This window comes from Thermobia domestica, chromosome 6, assembly GCF_964235325.1.
Source record: "Thermobia domestica chromosome 6, izTheDome1.hap1.1, whole genome shotgun sequence".
Lineage (NCBI taxonomy): Eukaryota > Metazoa > Arthropoda > Insecta > Zygentoma > Lepismatidae > Thermobia > Thermobia domestica.
This window is the reverse complement of record NC_137459.1, coordinates 52,563,131-52,585,411: the sequence shown is the minus strand read 5'-3', so window position 1 is coordinate 52,585,411 and position 22,281 is coordinate 52,563,131. Positions and strand designations below refer to the sequence as shown.

Below are 22,281 nucleotides of genomic sequence, written 5' to 3'. Positions count from 1 at the left end.
AAAACAGAGATTGATTAGGATTAGAATTAGATTTCTGGGCCTTCGACATCTATGGCCATGTTAGCCCGTCATGTATGAGGGATGACCTTTCTCGACGATCAGACTGCCTGGAGTATTTGGGAGGAAGAAAGGAAGGGGGAAGGAAGAAAACGGCCTGGGATCATTCTGTAAGGTACTATCTGGGCATTTGCTTGGTACACTGAGAAAAAATTGCAGGCGGCGTACTTAAAAAGATAAGTTACATGCGTAATTCCTGTAGTTTTTGGACTTAACGCACAGCAGACCTATAACTGAAAACGCATGTTTTATAATACTTTCTGTATGAGTGTTCCATCTATACGTACTATCCGTATGAAACAATTTGGTTGGTCATGATCTCACATACAAATGGACGTATATAACATATAGCTGACGAAGGTAACATAAGTATATGCATGTGATATACGGAAAACTGTTAGATACCAGACACCCTACAACGGCATGATGTAACATCTAAGGGCAGTGCCTATGTAGCATACGGATAACGTATCCACCGTACTGATTTCTATAGTAAGCAAGAGGATACCGTATATTTGTACAATATACCGCTGTCCGGATTTTTCTTTGTGTATAAATGAAGAAAATCCAGAAAAACTAGCTCAGGGTGGTTGGCCTGAAAGAGCTTTTACACTGTTTGGACCGAGTGTCCCCACTGGAAATCTACCGTTACCAAAGAAAAGTGTTTTAGAGTTGCCCATAACACTCGAAAAAAAAACCCGCCACACTCTCTCAAGGTTTGTGATCGAACCACGGACTCTTCGATCACTGGCTGTGTGGTCTACCACTGAGCTATACTGTCCCAAGTAGAGCTAAAACAACAAGAGAAGTATCTACATAAAATTTCTTAAGCCGGGTGACCTTCGCAAAGTACGTAAAGGACTAGTGGTCCACACTAGTTGTGTTCATTAATTCCATGATTAAATACTCAAATCAACAATTTGTCACTATTTCCTGTTTATTATACTTGGAATGTGAAATTGCTTTCGTCACTTATGACGTTGAAACTGAAGTAGTGCAGATGGTGACGCAATCACACGCTGAACTAGTAACAGAAACCTCTTGATCAATATTTTCCGTGTGCGTGGTATGCATTTGCCGGCCTGGTGGTTCGCAGGCACTAATTCTGTATTGGGCGAAAGCACAGTGAGGCTTGAACCTTCATTCGGGAGAGATGTAACTACGTAAACCAGCTGGGTGAGACCATGGGCACAGGGAGCAGCAGGGGCCAGCAGGTGCATGATTTTACCCAGCAAGAAGACGAAGAAGAACCTGTAAAGGAAAGACGACCTACTAGGACTCGACCTCGGGAGCGTGAAGATTTTGGTGGTGTTGAAAGGCGAAGGCCACCGCCGGTGATGGGTACCTCAAATACGAAACATTCCCTCAAAGATTCTTCCGTAGTCAAAACTAAGAGAAAACCCAAAGAAGAACTTGATGAAAATATTAATGAACTAGAAAGAACATTTGATTCTTTAGGGATTGTCGGACGAAAAGTGACAACTCCTGTGGAACCTCAGCGAGCGAGTACTGGACCAGAGACAAGACCCCGGAGACCCACAGTGAAAGCAAGTAAAAGTTCGGGAAGTTCTAAATCCACGGCCCTTCGATTTAGCTGGGACCAAGGAAAAGAGGAGAAGTCTGATAAAGCAGATGACTGGGTCTACGAAAAGGTAAGACGTGGATCGTACTTGCATAAAAATAATTACGCTAAATCTGTGCACGACTTATTTTGTCATCACACAACACTGTAGTCATAAAATTGAGCATCTATTTTCGCACTGCACTTATTTCGTTATGTGATGCGATTTGAGTTTAGCGTCCCTTTCAGCACCGAGACTATATGACACGTGGAATTACAGCTTAATGTGGGATCCGTACCGTATGAGTTCCAGCCGGGAATCGAACCCGGGTATCCCACAGCAGAGGAGCGTAGCTATTCACCTAGCCACGGCGAGGCTTAGAACTGGACTTACTAACTCATCAAAGATTTCCATTACTTACGTTACACATTTAACAACTCTGCTACTTAAAAAAAAAAGTAATGTGCTTCTAAAATGAAATGAACTGAAATGGAATCTTTCAGTTTAACGTCCCACGCATATGTTAAGGGATGTCATGTTAGGCTAAGGGAGACGGATGAATAAGGCAAGTCAATGATGCTGGAAAAATTGGTGGAATGAGAATGTGGGAGGAAACGGGAGTAACCCGAGAAAACCCACATACACGTTGATGTCCACCACTAACTTACTTGCTCGGGGTTCGAACTAGGGACCGCACCACCAGAGGAAAGCACTCTGCTATTCAGCCACCGTGCCCACATGACGTACTTCAAATTACGAATAATGTGGATGGTATATATGCGACTTAATTGTATTGATTCAAGTTATTTACATCAGACTACCAATGTATCAATATTTTGCTATTTTTGCTCGTTACTTAATAAACATTACCTTAATATATTGCTTTTGTCAGCAATGTAAACTACACAACGTTTAACTCCCTGCAGTAGTTATTTTTTCGTAAAATGTAAGATTCATATCTTACTTTATTCTTTTTAAAAAAATAGTTTCATTTGAGGAGAAATGCTCAAAGACATATATATTAGACGGTGATGATTATAATAAACAAACTGATGGAATAAGAAATTTCGAAAGAGCCGAGAAAACCCACTCACACAGTGTTTGCCCACATCAAAACTTATTTGGCGCGAGCTGGGATTGTACCAGGGACCTCACGCACCACAAGTGAGCGCTCTGCCACTGTTCCACCATGGTTCCCTGAAGAACATTTATTTGTCCCTTTTTATTTTCTTTTCCTATTTTTTTTCAATACAACAAGATGAAAATGAATAGTAAACACAGACCCTGTATAGTAAAAGGAGAAACTGCACTAATTCCCAGATTTATTTTCTTCTTCCATTCCAGAGCAAAGGAAAGATGGCAAGTTGCTATCGGATGTTTTGAAAAATTCCTTTTTTGAGTAAATGAACATTAAGAAAAGCAGACTATACATGAATCATGATAATTAATTGATCTGTTAGAACTTTATATTGTCTACAGAGCTTGGTTTTTGTGTTTAATAACTAGTTATGCAATAATAGCAAATTTGGAACAAAAAAAGCTATTAATCCCTGTTGATTATTCATATAATTTTTAGTGCATCAATTGTTTTCGTGAATGAACACGACTTGCAAATAGTTGAATTTGGCATATCAGCGAAAAACATAATGGCTTCGACAAATATTGTGTTCGCAGAATTCGTCCTATTTCTAATGCTGAAAATTATATTTTCCATTGTTTACAATGAAAATTCGCGCGCCAATTCTTTTTCAAGGTTGTATATAGACATCATGTTTTCCGGTGATTATTCCTCAATGATGAGTCCGGTCAGGGCATGCCACCTTTTACGATACTGAGTGCGCGCTCCCGAATCACCATATTAAATTTGGTTAAGAATGGTTCAGGCATCTCGGAGGAGTATCCGCAAGGCGACCAGACGTCCCGTTTTAGCCGAGACAGTCCCTTATTTTCAAACGTTTTCCCGTTTTTTTTCTGATTCTCAAACGGGACGCCTAAATGTCCCGTTTTTAAGCAAAAATGACTCAGGTGTCCGGTAATTATTAGTCAAAATATAAATGATCAATGCAAATTCTACACTCTTTCGTACCAACACTAATTGGGAAGGTTCAGCCGTGCCTAGAACTTCTGAATATTCAAATGAGAATAGAGTGTTCTGTGGTTCAAGTGGGAATTGAGTGGGAATTCTGAGTGTTCAAGTAGTTAAAAGTATTGTTGGGTAATACTTAAGTTAGAAACACTGTGTTATCATTCTTACTTGTGTATTTTGTAAATTGAAAACACTGCTGAGTCCAAATGCAATGTGGAAATCATCCCCCCCCCCGCCGTCGCCGATTCATATGCGTCCCGTTTTTTGAAAGTAAAAGTTCTGGTCACCTTGAGCATCCGGATAAACGAACACCTAAGTCGTGTAAACAGAAGCTTACTCCAATAATTATTATTAGGCCTATAATGTTAGAAATTTTATGAAACGCCATCATTATGAAATACAGATGGATAGGACCTATTAACGTGGACTCCGGACCACGACAGAAGCTTGAATCATGCCCAGTTTTTGAATACACATACTATCATGCTAGATCAACTCTCACAGTACAGACCACTACCCACCAGATTATCGCGCCTCCAATAGACTGCATTACAGGACCACGCCACCGTCCTAGACTATATAGTTTTTTTAACATATACGAAAATATAAACTCGGTCATTGCGACTCATCATGTACAATTAATTGCAGAGAATGTTAGATGACTATCTGTAGTGAAATAATGACTACCACATTTTAATTTGATAAGAGCTAATTGTATATTCATAATCTAGTTAGGATTAGCTATAAGGGACTCGGAATGAGAACGGAAATTCTAATCCAAAGTTCTGCCTCTTTGTAAGACATAACGCTCTTATTTTATCGGAGAAAAGCTACAATTGCTGTTTAAATTAATATATTTAAAAAAAAAAGCACTTTGATATGTTCTCACAAAAATAAATTAATGAAGATATGTAGCCAAAGGCGAGTAATGGTAAATTTCTTCACTTTTCGTGTCGAGAGATTTTTTTAAGATAAAAAACCTACACACAACACATCCCTTCAGTAGATATATTTTTCTTTATTTCAGGATTAATTATATCCAAACAAGTTTCAAAGTATATATCATTAAAATAATCTTGTCATATATCGTAATTCCAATCATGAAAAGACAATGATGTTTTTTGATTAACATTAAAAACTTTTTTTTATGTGCAATTGGTTTGAAATAAATTATAAATGCTTTAACCAAAAGTAGTAAAAGTATATTGTATCTATCTACATTTTTTGTGCTTTTAGGTGTTTAATAAGACACAACCCATGCGCATTAAATACAATTGAAGAAGAGTTGATACTCAAATATTTGGTACTAAAGATCTGAAACTAGTTTTTCTTGAAGTTAATGAAATTATCAAAATTTGAAGAAAATTTATTATTTTAAAAAGCCATCCATGCTCAAAGTTTAGTCATATCTGCTCAAAATAAGGTTGAACTACACTTGTTTTATTAAGCCAACCTAGTCTTCTCTACTACTGGATATCTTAACTTCAATTGATTTATTTCACGCTTTACTCTAACCCAGCGTTTCCCAACCTTTTTCAACTTGCGGCACACTACGGGTGTGACTTGAATTCTCGCGGCACACTTATGGATATTATTTGTAAACCTAAAACACAGTGGCATTTTTCTGTGATTATTGATCTCCTTCTCACAGACAAGAGAGCTCGAACACTGTTTTTTCCCCGTGGTAAATCATTATGGTTATTTTTCATTGTAATTTAAAAATAGAAAACAATTGCAAAGAAATATTGGACTCAAGTTTTTAAAAATACACTTTCTTTCTAAAAACTGTATCCAACCTTTTACTAAGAAGGAAGATCACTAAATAACGAACGAATGAACAAACAAATCTCATTTACTTTTAAAACACAAATGTAGGTAATTTGTCGAAAGGATTGAATTATATTTTAAATTTTGAAGTTTCGAAATGGTCTGCAACAATAAAGAAGTAATAATGGTTATAACAATGACAACAAATACTTTTTTCAACATTAGAAATGTACAGAACAGTAACACGGTATGAAACTTAAAATTGTAGATTTATAGTAGAGGTCCATAGTAACGTGAAATGCAAATATATATATATTTTCCCTACCTTTTACAATTTGATTCCTCTAAAATTAATAATTTTGTTTCGATTCCTCGCGGCACACCAGCGGCCCATTCACGGCACACTAGTGTGCCGCGGCACACCGGTTGGGAAACGCTGCTCTAACCTTTTCCGATAGTTTTGTAGCTAGTGTGTCCGTTTTAGATGCATGGATTATACCGATTCCCAGTGGGACAAAATTGAAATTTGAGCACAGTATGTTAGTTCGGATTCCATCTTAAACTCTAAGTCGAAGTCTCATACAGCCTTAGTGCTGAAAGCGACGTTAAGTTCCAATTCAACCAACCAAGTTAACGTTTCACTCAGATTTCTCTGACATCATAGTAATTTTCTATTTGGTAATGTGGTTAGTAAGCTAGTATTATAGCAATATTCGAAAACTATCGAAAAGCATTAAGAGAACTCATCACTGCGAAATTAAAATACCGCTAATTTTACAGCAATTATATGATATCTTCAGACAGATAAAAGATAATCGAAAAGTGGAACAAGAGCTTGCTAGACAATATTATTTTACATGCGATACCATTATCACGACTCACTTATCTGCTTTTGATTTGCAGCAATTTAGAAAATCGGCATTTATTTTCGCGTTTCTAAATGGCTGCAAACGGGAAGCTACTAGGTGACTCGTGATAACGGTACCTCATGGAAAATAATATTGTCTAGCGCGCTCTTGTTCCACATTTTGATTATCTTTTATCTATTTGAATATATCACATAGTAAAATGAAATCTTTGAGTTTTACGTCCCACGGTTATGCCTTATCACTAGACTTCGGATTTTTGCATATTTGCATGTTTTTTTCCTGATGTGATATTGATATGCTCTTTAAACAGAAATTCGTTTCAGGTGTTTTGGAGTAAAATAGCAGAGTTTTATAGTGCATATATGTGCATATTTTGGAGGTTAGTGCATGTTTATGTCGTTAATGCATATAAATGCATATTTAAAGAAACAACCAAATTGAAAATTTTTAACGTTCAACAACTTTCCTCATAAATGGAATATCAGGTTTCTAATATAGACTCAAGATCTTGAATGGTTCATTGTTGTTGGTTTAGTATATTTACCAAGGTCATGTGAAAGGAGAATAAGAAAGGGGTGAGTGATTCATCCTCCCGGTAATGATGCATGACTGTCACATTTTTGGAAGAAGATAAAAATAACGGTGTCAAATCACCTACAATAAAATTTCCACGTCACCCATCTCGTAAATTGTGTGGTCCTGTGACAATATAAAAATACCAAAAAGAAAAATATTTCCATTTAGTTGTAGTGCGACTTCTTCAAATTTGAATTTTAACTACCTCAGATTTTTGTCCCATTTTTATCCACCCAAGAAAAAAATTTTTGTACTATCGTAATAAACGAGGGAGGGCCGTTTCGAAATTTCGGCCACTTCGATAATCTGTAGTGCGAGATCTTTAAATTCAAATTTTAATTAGCTCAGAATTGTGTCAAATTTTTTCACATTTTTGTACCACCAAGAATAAATTTTATACCATTGAAATAAACTAGGGACGGTCGTTTAAAAATTTGGCCACTTGGATTTCCTGTAGTGACTAATTTTCAAATTTGAATTTTAGCTAAGTTGGTGGTACAAAAATCTAAAAAAAGTAGGAAAAATTCTAAGCTAGTTAGAATTCAAATTTAAAGATGTCACACTGCTGGTGATCGAAGTGGCCAAGAGTTTGAAATGGCTCTCCTTTCTTAATTTGAATGGTACAATATTTTTTATGGTACAAAAATGTACGGAAATTGGACAAAATTCTGAGCTAATTAAAATCGAATTTGAAGATGTCGCTCAACAGGTAATCGAAGTGACCAATTTTTTAAAGGTCCCTCCCTCGTTTATTTTAATGGTACAAAACGTTTTGTTTGTGGTTCATGAATGCGCAAAAATGGAACAAAATTTTAAGCATGTTATAATTCGAATTTGGAGATGTTGCATTACAGGTTATCGAAGTGGACAAATTTTGAAATGGCCTTCCCTCGTTCATTAGAATGGAACATTTTTTCTTGGGTGCACAAAAATGGACGTAAATTGGTCAAAATTCTGAGCTAGTTAAAATTCGAATTTGAAGGTGTCACACTAGGTGATCGAAGTGGTCGAAATTTTGAAATGGCCCTCTTTTGTTAATTTGAATAGTACATTTTTTTCTTATGTGGACAAAAATGGACAAAGATGTTGCACTACAACTAAATGGGCCAGAAAAATCTTCTAGAAGCTATCTTTTGAAACAATGTATTGAAGTTGAGAGACGTTAACAATTCAAGAAGAAAATATATTTTGTAAAGTGTATGCTAAAAAAAATATTTTCAAAGTAAGTAAGCTCGTTTTCAGAGGAGGACATTTCTATTTAATTCGACAGTAAAAGCTCAAACTTTAGCAGCACTCTATTTTTTGACCTTCTTATATTTTCACATCAGTTTCAAGTCTGGTAAGGAGTTTATACAACTATGAAACAACCCAGATTTTCCCCCCCATATTAGACAGAGTTCAATCCAAAGAAACCGTTGAAAAATGTATTTCGGGAAGAAATGAACAACCCTTTTTTAAATTAGCTATAAACTGGTTAAAATATTTGTTTTTCAAAATCTAAAACTTGTCCCAGCAGTTACTTTCTGAGATAAGGAGATAAGTTTTTAAATTTTTCTTTAAGGAGTTTATGAGAGTATTTAAGTATAAGCTTGTGTTGCTTTGGTACGTACCTCGCTTTCTCGAAAGGTGACTTTCCTACTAAGTCTTCTGTTATGTTTTCGATAACCTTACCTTCTTCCCATTCATGCTCCGTGTCTCGCTCAAATCACTTTATTCCATTTAAAGTATAAATATTATACACTGTAAATTATTGCTGTTTGAAACGGACAATGTTACGCTAGAATAAAATATCTTAGGATTTACATATAATTGGATACAAAAAGTAATTTCAAGTGAATTTATTTTCTTTTAAACAAGAACATAAGGTTTTTGAATACAGGCTTTTAATACAGTAACAACTGCCATCAACAAGCCCCTTATTAAACGAAATTTATTTTAAACGGAAATATTTCCGTCCCATGAATTTAAAGGTTAAAAAATGTGTTAAATTCTCTTGATTAGGCGGAACCTGTATTGCGAACAATGGATGTTAAAATATACTTTTTAACGGAAATTTTCAAGTTCCGGAATGCAGCATTTAGAAAAATTTTAGACATGCTGTGAGAGGTTAGGTATAAAAACTACGTTGTCTGTAAAGGTCTTCGTTTACTTGTTAAACTACACATTTAACCTTTAGTCCACCGCCATGTAAGGCCTCCTGTTCCCTCCAAATACTATATTAACGATTCCCCTATAACACATTCTGCCAGTCATAATGATCTTGGTGTCATCTTTGATTCGAAACTCTCGTTCTCTGACCACATGTCCTCAATAGTTAAGAAATCAATGCGTATGTTGGGGCTTCTTTACCGATTCACTGAACTACGTACTGTGGCATCATTAACAACATTCTATAAAACTCTAATAGCACCCAAGATCGAATACTGCTCTCCCATATGGGCCATGGCTGCACCTACACATCTCTCTAGACTTGAGTCTGTTCTCAATTTCTTTATTGCAATAGTACGTTTTCGTGTTCCCGCACTTCGAATATTACCTAAGGAGGAAATTTTGCGATATCTTAATATCCAGACGCCGGAAGTATCCAGAAATAACTCTGATTTGAAGTTTCTTCATAAGATTGTAAATGGGAACCTAAGATCAGAAACTCTAATTCAACAACTATCCTTACATGTCCCTTCCCGCAAAACCCGGAATACCCACCTATTCCATCTTGCACGCCCTAGGTTGACAATTATACAGAGGTCTCTTTTTCACCGAGTACCCAACTATTACAATAATCTAACAAGTGAGGTGGACATTTTTTTCGAACTACCCGGTGTTTGAAAGAGCAATAAAACGCGTGCTGGCTAAATAATATTACTTGTGCACTCTTTGTTAATACTGTTGTTGTTTATTTTTTTAAATTCTTTTTCTTTTTTCTTTCTTTGCCGCTTGTTGACATTTCCCTGTGTAAAATGGCACAATTATGCTGTATCTGGGAATTTGTTCAATAAATAAATAAATACCGTACAAGTTTTTGAACGAAGTGCAATTTACATAGTTATTTTCAAATACCAATAACTCGTTCTCTAGCTGGTCTAGAGACATGGAGCAATTAGCATAATATACATAATAGATCAAAAAGGAGCCAAAAGCAGAGAGAGGAGCGCTGATAAGGGCATAGCATCTACTTTTTGTCTTGGCCTTTGAAACCGTATGTAGGCTTTTTTCACTGTAAGTTTTATGTGTATTAATTCGTGGCATAAATAAATGCTGTAATTGAATACGGTAGGCCCATGTACAACATTTTATTTTATCTCACTATGTCCATTGTATGTATGTGCCTTGTTTATTTTTTAAGCATAGATCTATCTTCGTTAACTCTAGAACATTTAACGGAAATTCTTGCGAGTCCTGTTCAATTTTGCTAGATAGGTTTTTTTATATTTGCTTTTAAGCCAGAAATGTTTCTTTCTTTCTCTGAGTATATTTATTCTTTATTCACAGACACTTGACGCATTCTTTTTTATTTGAATATATATATATATATATATATATATATATATATATATATATATATATATATATATATATATATATATATATATATATATATATAAATTCTAAAGGTCCATAGTTCCAAAACTATGGAACCTACTGTAGTCGGGTCGAGACTTCACTTAGGAACTAATATGTGCTCTATCCAAAAATACATGTTTTAGAATCCTAAGGTACTCACGCAACAATTTTTATGGAGGTAGTTGGAGATTACTTTATATCATAGGCCCGTAGTCAAACTCCCTCTATAAAAATTGTTGTGGAAGCACCTCAGGATTCTGGAACACGCATTTTTGGATAGGGCACATACTAGTTCCTAAGTGAAGTCTTGACCCGACCAGTTTTGGAGCTATGAAACTTTAAAATTCATTTTTCCATGATTTCGGCAGCCTATAACACGTAAACGATGGTGTTTTCGCCCTATGTTTATTGGAGCTTTTTTGTTTGTTTTACTCTCAGGAATCACTCCTCAGCTTTTGTACAACGAATTTAGCGAGATACTGTATATATATATATATATATATATATATATATATATATATATATATATATATATATATATATATATATAAGATGTATTTTAATTTTACATACTGACTGTGAGCTGTTTGAATTCGAATAAACGAAATGTATTCAAGAAGCCTTGGACGCTTGCGGAGCTGAAAACATTAGGAGTGACCTTGCGTTTAACAATAATCATTTCAGTTCAATTTCAAAGATAATAACAAGATTTGAAGAGCGATAATTAGGACTTCGCAGTGCATTTGAGATGTTTGATTCAATAACGAAACAGACGCCAGCAAGATCAATCGGAAAAGCATTTCTTCAAAACTCACATTCAATAGACGCGAAAAAGCCACACATAAAATTCTTGTTTAATGTAGTGTTCCTGGGAACAACGACGCAGGAATTTCAGATTTATCGGCAGGTAACATTGCTTTTCCGAAATACTGTTCCTTAACGACCCGTGACACCGAAGGAACTTTTCGATGTACACAAAAAATGCAGGCTTTTGCAAGAAAACACCGGAAACTACACAGTTGTGTATTGTAGCATGAATGCATCATAGTTATACACCAAGTATATGTAGTTCAAGTAACACAACTTTTTTCTCTAAAGATAATAAAATTTCTTATTTAACTTGAGCGTTTGAGTGGTGCATATTTACAATTTTTAGTGCATATCTGCATATTTTCAGTGCATATTTTCGTGATTTTTAGCGCATATTTGCATGCATATTTTGCCGTTTTTTAGTGCATATCGATCCGAAGTCTACTTATCACATAGTAATTACTGCAAAATTAGAGGTATTTTAATTTCGCAATGATTAGTTCTTTTAAAGCAGTAAGTTCGCCCTAAATATGTACTCCTAAGCATAATATTACTTGAATTTCAAAGGCTAGATTGCAAATGAAGGTTATTTTTCGTATTTCATGACTTCGACATTAAAATATATTATTTTTGCTATTCAGGTATACAACCAAAATTACATATTGAATTTTGAATATCGAATTTTGAGCCCATGGATGGAGAAGCTTATAAATAGTTCAATTAGATTCAGTATCCTCAATTTAGTATAAAAAACGCAGCTAGAAATGAATCTAAACGTGGGAATTTTTCACTAGCTTGGCATGATCAGATGTTCTTTAACGATTTAAAATGGAATGAATATTATAATTAAGTAATTGAATTATATGTCTACTAACACCAATAGAAATTCTTTTGGCATCTGAGCCGATCCCATGATCTTTCGAAAAATTTTACTAATAATTAAAATATAATTATCCTGTTCCCCATCATTACGCTATTACCTCAGTCGAAGGAGCAGAAAATTACACTTCAATCCTGATGAGCAATCCTGTGCAATCTTACTGAAATTATCCTAATAATAAATGCAAAAATCTCAGTCTTGTGATCACGCATAGTTATCTGACCTATCGAGTGCATGCCTGTCGCTATCGATGTTGCAGCTTGCCTATATAACGAAAATTTCGAACAAATGCATAAATATGATACAATGGTGCCAACCCGTGAGGAAAATACCGTTTCATGGGATTTTTTGACGTTAATTTTTCGAATAGGGATAAAGAAAATTTTCGTCAAAATTGGCAGCATATATGAGATTTATCATATGTTTATTTCATCAACGCCATCAATATTCTCTATGAGCAGGAAGTAGACTAATGACGATTGATGTGAAATCAGTGTTAATTGTTAAATTTTGTTATTTGAAAGCACATGTTAATGTGAAAGTGATTTATTCAGCAACTTGGGAATCTCAAAAATCAAGCAACAAGAAAAGTAAATTGCATTCTGGAGTTTGAAAAAATCATGAAGGGAAGAAAGTAGATTATCACAAGGGAAATAGCAGATTTCTAAAGCGTCCCACATGGAATAGCTGAATAATGAAATTGTCTAGTTTCATTACGTTTAGTAGAACATTATGGCACAAAAGTGTGATGAAGATAAGTAAATTCTGACAACAAAGTCTGCTTGTTTTCAGTAACCATTTCAATTTTCTTTTTGTTAATTAAGTAAAATACTTATTAGGAATTTAGAAGATCGGAATTTACGGATAATTTACTCAAATATGAAAAAAAAAGTATATAATATATAATAGTTTACATGTTCATATTTTATAAATTTTGAGAATTTTGTAATTAATAGAATGCGTGAGAAATTTAAGAACAAAATGGAAATTTCTGCCTTTCAAGATGGGATTTTATAAGGTTCCAGATTGGCATCAATGATGTGGTATGGAGTTTGGGGTATATATATTTCTTGTGATAATAAACATATTTCTATGGATAGTTAATCCTTAGTAACGCTGAAGTATTATAATAATTTCCCTGTTTTTGAGGGAATGTTCCCATACCCCATTTCTTATTCCACAAACCTATGTAAATCCAGAAAGAAGAACTTCCCTTGTGATGACTAGCGTCAAGAATCTAATCAACAACATTCCGTTTCGAAACTTAGCCAATGTAAAGAAAAAATGTATGCAAGGTGGACAGATGTATTAGTAGTTTGTTTGTGTAATGAAGAGTCTACGTTCAATACCCGAAATGAATACTTTGATAGTATTGTTAATAATAGGTCTTTCTCAGTCATATTAGGAAAATACTAATCTATATATTCCCCTTAACTGAGTTTATCGAGAACATCATATTATTCCCATACTCAGATGGTGAGAAATTTATTACTTTGAAAGCTCTTTGTTCCTTTCTTCATGCTCATCCACAACAACATATTTGTTCATTTTGCAAGTTTTGTTCATTTTGAATTCATTGTTAGTTGAAAACAATTAAATAAAAAATTGAGTGGATTTTAGTTTAGCGTCCCTTTCAGCAGCGAGGCTATGTGAGACGTGGACCTACTGATTAACGTGGAATCCGAACCACATGAGCTCCCGCCGGGGAAATAAAAAATTGAAAACGTTGTGTCAGACTTAGAGTAATCGTTAACTTTTTTTGTATGGAACCGAGTGATACTTATAAAAGACATTCAAGGAAAAAACAAACAATGTACTGTATATTATGAACAATTTCTTTAAAGAGAATTTTGCATGCATTTTATTAGTTTATAGGAGGTATTTTTTTTTTTTTTTTTTTTTTTTTTTTGTAAATGCATTTTAAGTTTTTAGTTTGAAAGTTAGTTCTTTTGTTGCAGTTTCTAAGTTCTTTTATTTTTTTAAGGAAACAAAAGTTTGTATCAACTTTAAACAAGCAGCATCAAGAATTTTGAAGAGTCTTCTGACAACTTCCCCCTCCCCTTCTTTTTAAACATTTTTGTATCTCAGCGCCTAGGGACAGCCCAAAGTACTCTATAATATCTGTAGTTCAAGTAATCTACAGTCTACTAATATATAAAATCTAAACAAGATTCTACAGTGTATGTGATAGCAAGTGAAAACTGACCCTACGAGTTTTTTTTATATATATATAAGTGTGAATGTCTCACTGTGTACCATCTGCAGAGCACAGTGAGAAACTATCTGTTAAGTACACTTATTTTTATTTATTTATTTATTTATTTATACATATTTCTTGGTACTGCCGGTATCTATGGCCTTAAGCCTGTCACGTATGAAGGATAACATCCCTCGGCGACTACACTATCCGGGGAAGGTGTAAGAAAGAAAGGAAGTGGCCTCAGACTTGTATGTTAGTTATCATCCCGGCATTTACCTGGAGTGAATTAGGAAAACCCAGAAAAACCTTATTTAGGATAGCTGACCAGAAAAGGCTGTTACTCCTTTTCGACCGAGTGTCCTCACCGGGAAAGGAATCTATGACTACTCACGCTAAAGGCGAGAGCGTTCGCGACTACGCTACGTGGGACCATTACACTTAGCTAACCGAAAATTCTTCTCTCACTAGAAAATTTCTATTTCAAGTGTGCCCTCGGAAAGTATGTGAAACATACTTTGGCTCCACCCCCGCCGCCCCCTTGCGGTGGAAACCCTCCCTTTGCTTAGGGGAAAGAAATAAATGATCTCGGCTGTGTTGACCAATTTGTCATTCAGTCATTTGGCTTTGACGAGTGAAGATCGTAAGCTACTTATTAAAATGCCTAATAAGATAATGCACAGCGAAGTCCGTGAAACAATTCGTAGTGGCAACGCTTCTGCATTGAACAATCTCGGCCGCAAACTTATTCCTCCTCTTTCGAAGGAGGTAAGGGAAACACACACATCGACAGCAGCACCAGCAGGGGCAAACTTGAAATATAAAGGCTCTAACTATAACAACAAATGAAATTAATATTGTGTATAACAAAATGAGAACTAACTGTCATTGACTGATATGAAATAAACAAAGAGCAATACCCATATATATTAACGTAAACTAGCAAACCCGCACGTCCTGCGCAAGCACAAGAGACTATTGTTGTCTGAATGATTGAATGTCATACAAAATTAAAAATAGTTATGGCTAGCAAAATAGTTTTAATAATACGTTAATAATATCTTTAATTAAGAATTTCTCGATAATTACTCGAATATAAGACGTCCTGGAATCTAAGAAGCACTGCGATTTCGCTGAGTTAAATTAAGGAAAAATAGTAATATGATCCGTTTTCACGATTACTAAAGCGCTCTTTGATATTGGTCATTTTCAGTGATTTTTATATAGGCTATCCCTCTCCCCTCACCATGTTGCGGGGCAGGGCATGATAAAAATTATCCCAGACCCGAATGTCATATATGTTGAAAATTTGATCGAGATCGGTTGGGTGCTTCAAGAGTTAAGTTCTATTTATTTTTATATATTAATCTCCCCTTCCCTCCCCCTCCCCTAGGTTCTAACGTCAAAGTGAAAATATTTTTTTAAAAACTTTCCAGCCTCGAACATCATCTATGTTGAAAATTTGATTGAGATCAGTCAGGCGGTTCAAGAGTTATGAGTTATTAAGTTTATATATATATATATATATATATATATATATATATATATATATATATATATATATATATATATATATCCCCTCCCCTCCTCCTACCCTAAGTTCTACCGTCAAAGCGATATGATAACATCCACCCCAGGTTTGAAACTCAATCTATATTGAATATTTGATTGAGATCGATCGGGTGGTTCAAGAATGGCCACATACGAACATGGACACTTTTATTTTTATATTTATTGATTTTGGTATATCTCTCCCTCCTCCCCTTCTCCTACGTTGTTCCGTCAAAATGAAATGGTAAAATCCATCCCATGCACAAACGTCATATATGTTTAAAATTTGATCGAGATTAGCCATTTGGTTCAAGAGTTATTAATTTTTATTTATATTTTATGATTCCCCTCATCCACCTCCCCTAAGTTCTATCCTCAAAGTGAATAACTAAAAAAAAAAAAATCCCAGGCTAGAACTGCATGTACGTCAAAAATTTTATCGAGATCGGTCGGGTGGTTCAAGAGATTAAGAGTCACAAATATAGTCACTTTCAATTTGCATCTGAAGTTTTTCTTGTTCACAGACACCGCTATTAATACATAGATTCAGACTTCCAAATCTGTAGGAAAACTTCTTGTACCGTAACCTACCAGTCTTTCAGTTTTCATTTGAAGAGGCTTCGGTAGAATTGTAGTAATATCGGATAGACCTATTACTATAATATCCGGTACGATAGGCTTTACGAACACATTGATTTTAACACGTTTTCTTAGATAAGAACCTTCAAATTGAACTTTTCTATTTGACGGATTTAATACTTCGGCGGCAAAAAAAAATCCTTTGCGAAATACACGAGTACGTGATCACCCTTCTCCCATTGTAAGTTTTAGGAAGCGGGAGACGCCATAGGTATTTTATGGAAATGGGGACGACGTCCCCCCGCGTTCCCTCTCACTTTTACGCCTGATGTTATAGATTTTTATGATTACACTTTCATTGAAATATTTATTCTAAGGATGGAAGAGAATCAAATATTTTCTACATATTTTGTCTCTCTGTGCGAGAAACGGACATTTTAGTTCTTATTTATTATTGAAGTACAATGTGTAATGATTTCCGTAGCTTTAAACATTGACGAATACTCTTCACTATATTCGTACAATTACTTGATCTATTTATAGCTTTTGTGCTATGAATCGTGAAACACTAAACCAATGAATGAAATCTAAGCCTTGAGAGAACTAGTTTCATCCACGAGACACGTGAAATTTCTCGTATTGAAAACGAGAAAAGAATTGTTATGTTTCTCGTCTGGACCGAATTTAAGAAGGTATTCTCGTCTCGAAAATGATATTAGAGTTGAGACGAGACGAGACGAGAAATGTCTCGTTTCGCGCGGAACACTACGCGTGAGCAGCGTTTTCTAAATTTAATTCTCCAATAAAGTATTTTCTTTATTTCTTTACGTTTCTAACTTATACTGTAAAAATATCTGTTATGTGATACTAGGTGGTAAACGAAATGTATTTCTGCTTAATTGCCGAAATGTATTTCTGCTTTCTGCTAAAGCAATTCCGTGAATGGGGGCGCGGTGGCTCAGTGGTAGAGCGTTCACCTCCGGTGCTTGGGGTCCCTGGTTCGATCCCAGCTCGCGCCATGTGGACTTTGTGGTGGACAAACACCGTGCTCGTGGGTTTTTTCGGGGTTCTCCCGTTTCCTCCCACTTTCTTCATTCCACCAGTTCATTCATTTCTCATAATCACCGTTTCCTTTAGCCTAACCGGCATAAGCGTGGGACGTAAAACTTAAAGATTTCATTTTCAATGCCGTGAATATCGGGATGATACCATACGTATCATATCATCTCCCCCTATGCAACTGCTTTCCACGTCCACCTTTGCCATGGGAGACCCGAGTTTTACTCCTGATGGTAGCTCATGTGGTTCGGAACCCACGTTAAGCAGTAGGTACATGTTTCATATAGCCTCGCTGCTGAAAGGCATGCTACATCAAATCAAATCTTTCCCACGTCCTTTACTTTTCCCTATCCCGAGTTCAGTTTATACGCCGAAAGGCTTTAATTATTTTTTTTTAAAAAAAAGAAGAAGAAAAACTACAAACTTTGTCCCCTTTTGCTAAAAATCCTCCGGACGCCAATGTGCATGCTGTTTAATATATAGAATATTAACATTTCGTTTCCTAGTGCTGCCTGTTTAACAGTTTAAAAATGTCTAGTAAATCGGAAAGAATATATCCCTTATTGAGCAATGTAATTACTAAAATATACGTTTTAGCGAGTGAGCGAGAAGCGCAGCCTTCACCCATAACAACAGGTAAACAAGAAGGAGCAGGAAATAATTCGTATCGATCTCCTACCACAATTAAGTGACCGCATTAATGTTGCATAGAGATTCCCCTGAACTACTTCACGAAAAATGCCTTCAAGAATTCCTTGCTGCTGTTATCAAATATGCTATAGACATTTCCTATCTTATATGTGCCTGTGTGAAAATGTAGATCCTATATTTTAACCTCGTTTCAGTATTTGATGCCTTCAGTATGTTGTTCCTAACTGTCTTTGAGTGAAGCAACGGAGCTTTCTTCGATTATCTTCGACGGTTCACAGTAAGAGTTTTTGGAAACGTTAGCATTAGAAAGAAAAATCAGGAGTAAAAAGTCATAACTAAATCATATGCATAATATATATCTCTACCTGGAGCACTATTAAACTTAGCTTTCCGATATCACAGTAATGGCCTACCAAGGAACACAAACATACTTTATTGGTTGTCAATGCCATCATGGAATTTACCGGCTTTTACTTCAAGTATTTTGACAATGCTCAGTCAACATCGTAAATTCTATGTTCCACCCAAAATCCAAAGCCTGTGCACTATTGTTTATTTTTATTTTTATTATTATTATTATTATTATTATTATTATTATAATTATTATTATTATTATTATTATTATTATTATTACTAATATTTGTCAGAATGCTTTGTGCTTGTTTGCAATTAGCTTGTATCACTTTTACTTTTGTACCAAACACACCAATAAAAAAAGAACAACTAAAAGACCAATACCCGAATTGAAACTCTCAATCTCACAGCGGTGTCTCTTCGTGCTCTTATGTATAAATTAATGTGCATACTTTCTCTGTATGGTCCCGAGTTTGATCCATGGTTATGATGCTCACCTAGGATACCAAGTAATGTTTTTTTTTTTTATGCCATTATAAGAAATAGAATTCACCTACGCATCGATAGGTGGATACAAGTGAAAATAAGGCTGAATGAATTCTCAGGTATTTGGGGACGTACAATTAATGTGAAACTACTTTTAGTTTGCATTGAAAAGCAACTTTAATTCTTGTATGTTATGTAATCACATACGACAGCATTTGATGTATGTTTGTTAATGAATTGGTCGTTGTTAAAAGGAAGTTGTGCGTTATATCCTAAATAGAACATGTCCCTTTTGAAATATAGCTGATTCAATTGTTGGTTGCCATGTAAAGTTTGAAATCTGTTTCAAACAATTATAGGCTAACGGTCTCGGTTTAAGGCTTGATCGAGAGATCACAACCATGGAGCTCTCACGTAGAACTGAAGCGAGTCTTTGGTATCAAAGACGGGAATGTTAATTGCAAAGCCAAAAGAAACTCTTTGACATTTAGGAGTCGAAGAATTCGATACAATAATTCAGTATTTCCGTTTTCATTTTCAAATTAAGGTATGTTAAATATCTACGAATGAAATACACCCTGTTTACAAACTAATATGGCGTTTGGCGAATGTGATAAAATGCTCACAACATTTATAGGATTCCCAGCGTCAAAATTTGGAATTATACCTTCTCTGCGGGGAGTCAGATAGACTTAACTGATACTGATAAATTTGAAATCAATAATGTTTTTCTTCCGTATAGCTATGAGCAAGATCGTATGTGCTTAGTTCAGTCACAATTCAATCCGAACTACTAATTCTATATGCATGTAATCTATAAAACATTATTAATTCCAAGATTAGGGTAGTACTCAAGATATGGATCTATAGAAGATGAAGCATCTATCCCATTTCCGAAATCTGTGGCTTGCATTCCAATGTTAAATTGATTATCTTTAATTAATTGAAAAGCAAAACAACCTCAAGTAATAACTTTTGAGCTTTCATCTCCTCCTTTAAAATTTATTCGTTGTGCGTACTGTACTGACAGCGTATTTGTCAGAATTTCTCAAAATACAGAGCGTGCGTAGTGTAAAGCTTCAGATAGGGATATACTATGTTTTACATGACAATCAATCTTTACAATTATCGAAATATCATATCAATAGATATGTTAATATTTCGACATCTATTTTTACGATATATGGAAAATTTTGATGTGTTTCCGTGTTTCGATTTTCAATAATTCGATATTTTTAAATCTCTGACATTTCAATTATTTACATTTTGATATTTCGATATGATCGAGTTTCGATATTTTGTTGATATGTACGTTTGGTATAGAAAACTCAAATATCATACAGCTCTAATTTCAGATTCGATTACTAACTAGGCATAAAATATTCATTTTTGACATTTTATCGTGATCCAATTAGCAGTATACTTGAGTATTAGAATTAAGAATTATAATAACAAACTGCCTGACTAGAACAGTACATCTTAAAAAGAAATTATGCTTTAGGTTTCCTGCTCATGATAATAGTTTGTATTTTTCGACATAATCCACTTCTACGGATCATCTTTTGGACATTCCACGTATGCCTTACTTGTCCCAGAACATTCAGGCTCACCGAAGAAACGTCAATGATAATGGGTATTTCCACAGAATTTACTGTGCGTTTGAAGGGGTATGGCTGTCATGGGACAATATTAGAATGTCCAAAGTAATCTTGTAATTGTATGGCAAAGAATCTAGAAATGTCCTACAGGAGTCCAGTAGGAAGTTTTTTTTTTCCAGGACACAAGTAGATATTTCGATTTCCACAGGATGTCCAATAGCAAAAATAGGATGTCGAGCGGATATCCCAATATCTCGGTACTGACATCCTTGGATCGGATTCCGTATTGTGCACCATCTATGACACTTATTTTAGTGTGAAAAAGCGATATCTCAATTTTCAGAATCAAGACAGGGAAGATAATCAAGTCTAGAAGTTTCAATTTCGTCCGGTAGATGTAACCGATGGAGGATGTTTACTGCCATCTAGCGAAGCGAAGTGTAACTTCTAGCATTCTACAATTATACACCTTTGGTTGAATAGTATAAAATAGGATATGGATGGACACCGGTGAAGATGTTAACGGATAGATTCCATTAACAAATTTGGTCGAGATAATTGTACTAGCTACCTATTGCAGAAAACATAATTTGAAAACTCGTTTTCTTTCAAGAGTTACGTGTGAAGTAACGGAAGAACGTACTAACATTGCAATCTTATAAACAGTGGTGGATCTAGCCCGGGGCCGGGGAGAATAGGGTTACCCAGTTTTTTGAATGACAAAAATAATTGAAGCTATTATTTATATAGTTTTGAAAGTTTATAGTAAACACATGATATACCTATCATAGTCTGAGTTCTGGCTGCCCCTCCAGTTTTTACCTTCTAGACCCGCCCCTGCTTATAAGCCTCTCTAGCTAAACAAATATTTCGTCGTTGCTCTAGTGGCTAGCACGCGTGCTTGTGGTGTGCGAAGTTTTGTGTTTGATTCCTTCTTGTTAAGTGGCACAGACAGTATAGTTTCAAACAACAGAAGAAAATTAGATTACAACAGATAGACTCAATTCTCCACAAAATCTCTAAATCATACTTCAGCACATTGTAGCAGTAAAAAGGATTTTCGTTAGGATTAGATGGATGTCATGACATAAACAGTACCTTCTCAGTGGTAGATTTACAAAGTAAAAACTAAGGCGGGAGTGGGGCATCCAGCATCCAGATTATGATAGGTATATCATGAGTTTACTATAAACTTTCAAAAATGTGTAAATAATAGCTTATTTTTGTCACTCAAAAAACATAGAGTCTAGGCCACCCCGGACTAGATTCGCCACTGTGCTTTCTAAAGTTTCGTTACAAAACAGCCTAAACATTTCACCCGAAGACATAAAGTGTGGAAGTGAAAAGAGTATTTCTTTGAATAGTTTAGATTTCTCGCAGAAATATATGAGGTGAAATTGTGAACAGTGAGTTAAACTATATCTCGTAAATCTAAAATAATGAGCTTGAAACATATTTCAGTCCTCAATTTCGTTCCCTCTTTGTTAACAAACAAAGACGCGTAGAGAAAAGAGACTGACAACACGCTGTTCTGACCTCAAAATTGCCTCGTCTCTAATATACACCTAACTCAAGTTGAACAACGAATTAAGAGGGGAAAATGAGAAAACGGAAAATGGTATCCACTTGAACAGTGAA

General features: G+C 35.2%; 2 protein-coding genes across 2 annotated transcripts in view; one reads left to right on the top strand and one right to left on the bottom strand.

The window, feature by feature from the left end:
- Positions 1-22,281, bottom strand: part of LOC145687991 (putative G-protein coupled receptor Mth-like 1) — a 199,732-nt gene that overhangs the window by 115,306 nt on the left and 62,145 nt on the right. The gene's annotated exons all lie outside the window — the stretch shown is intronic.
- LOC145687992 (uncharacterized) overlaps positions 1,202-22,281 on the top strand; it is a 147,890-nt gene continuing 126,810 nt past the window's right edge. Inside the window, exon 1 of the mRNA XM_081761646.1 lies at positions 1,202-1,709. Coding sequence (XP_081617772.1) covers positions 1,242-1,709 — 468 coding nt within the window. The 5' untranslated portion in view covers positions 1,202-1,241. The remainder of the gene's footprint in view (positions 1,710-22,281) is intronic.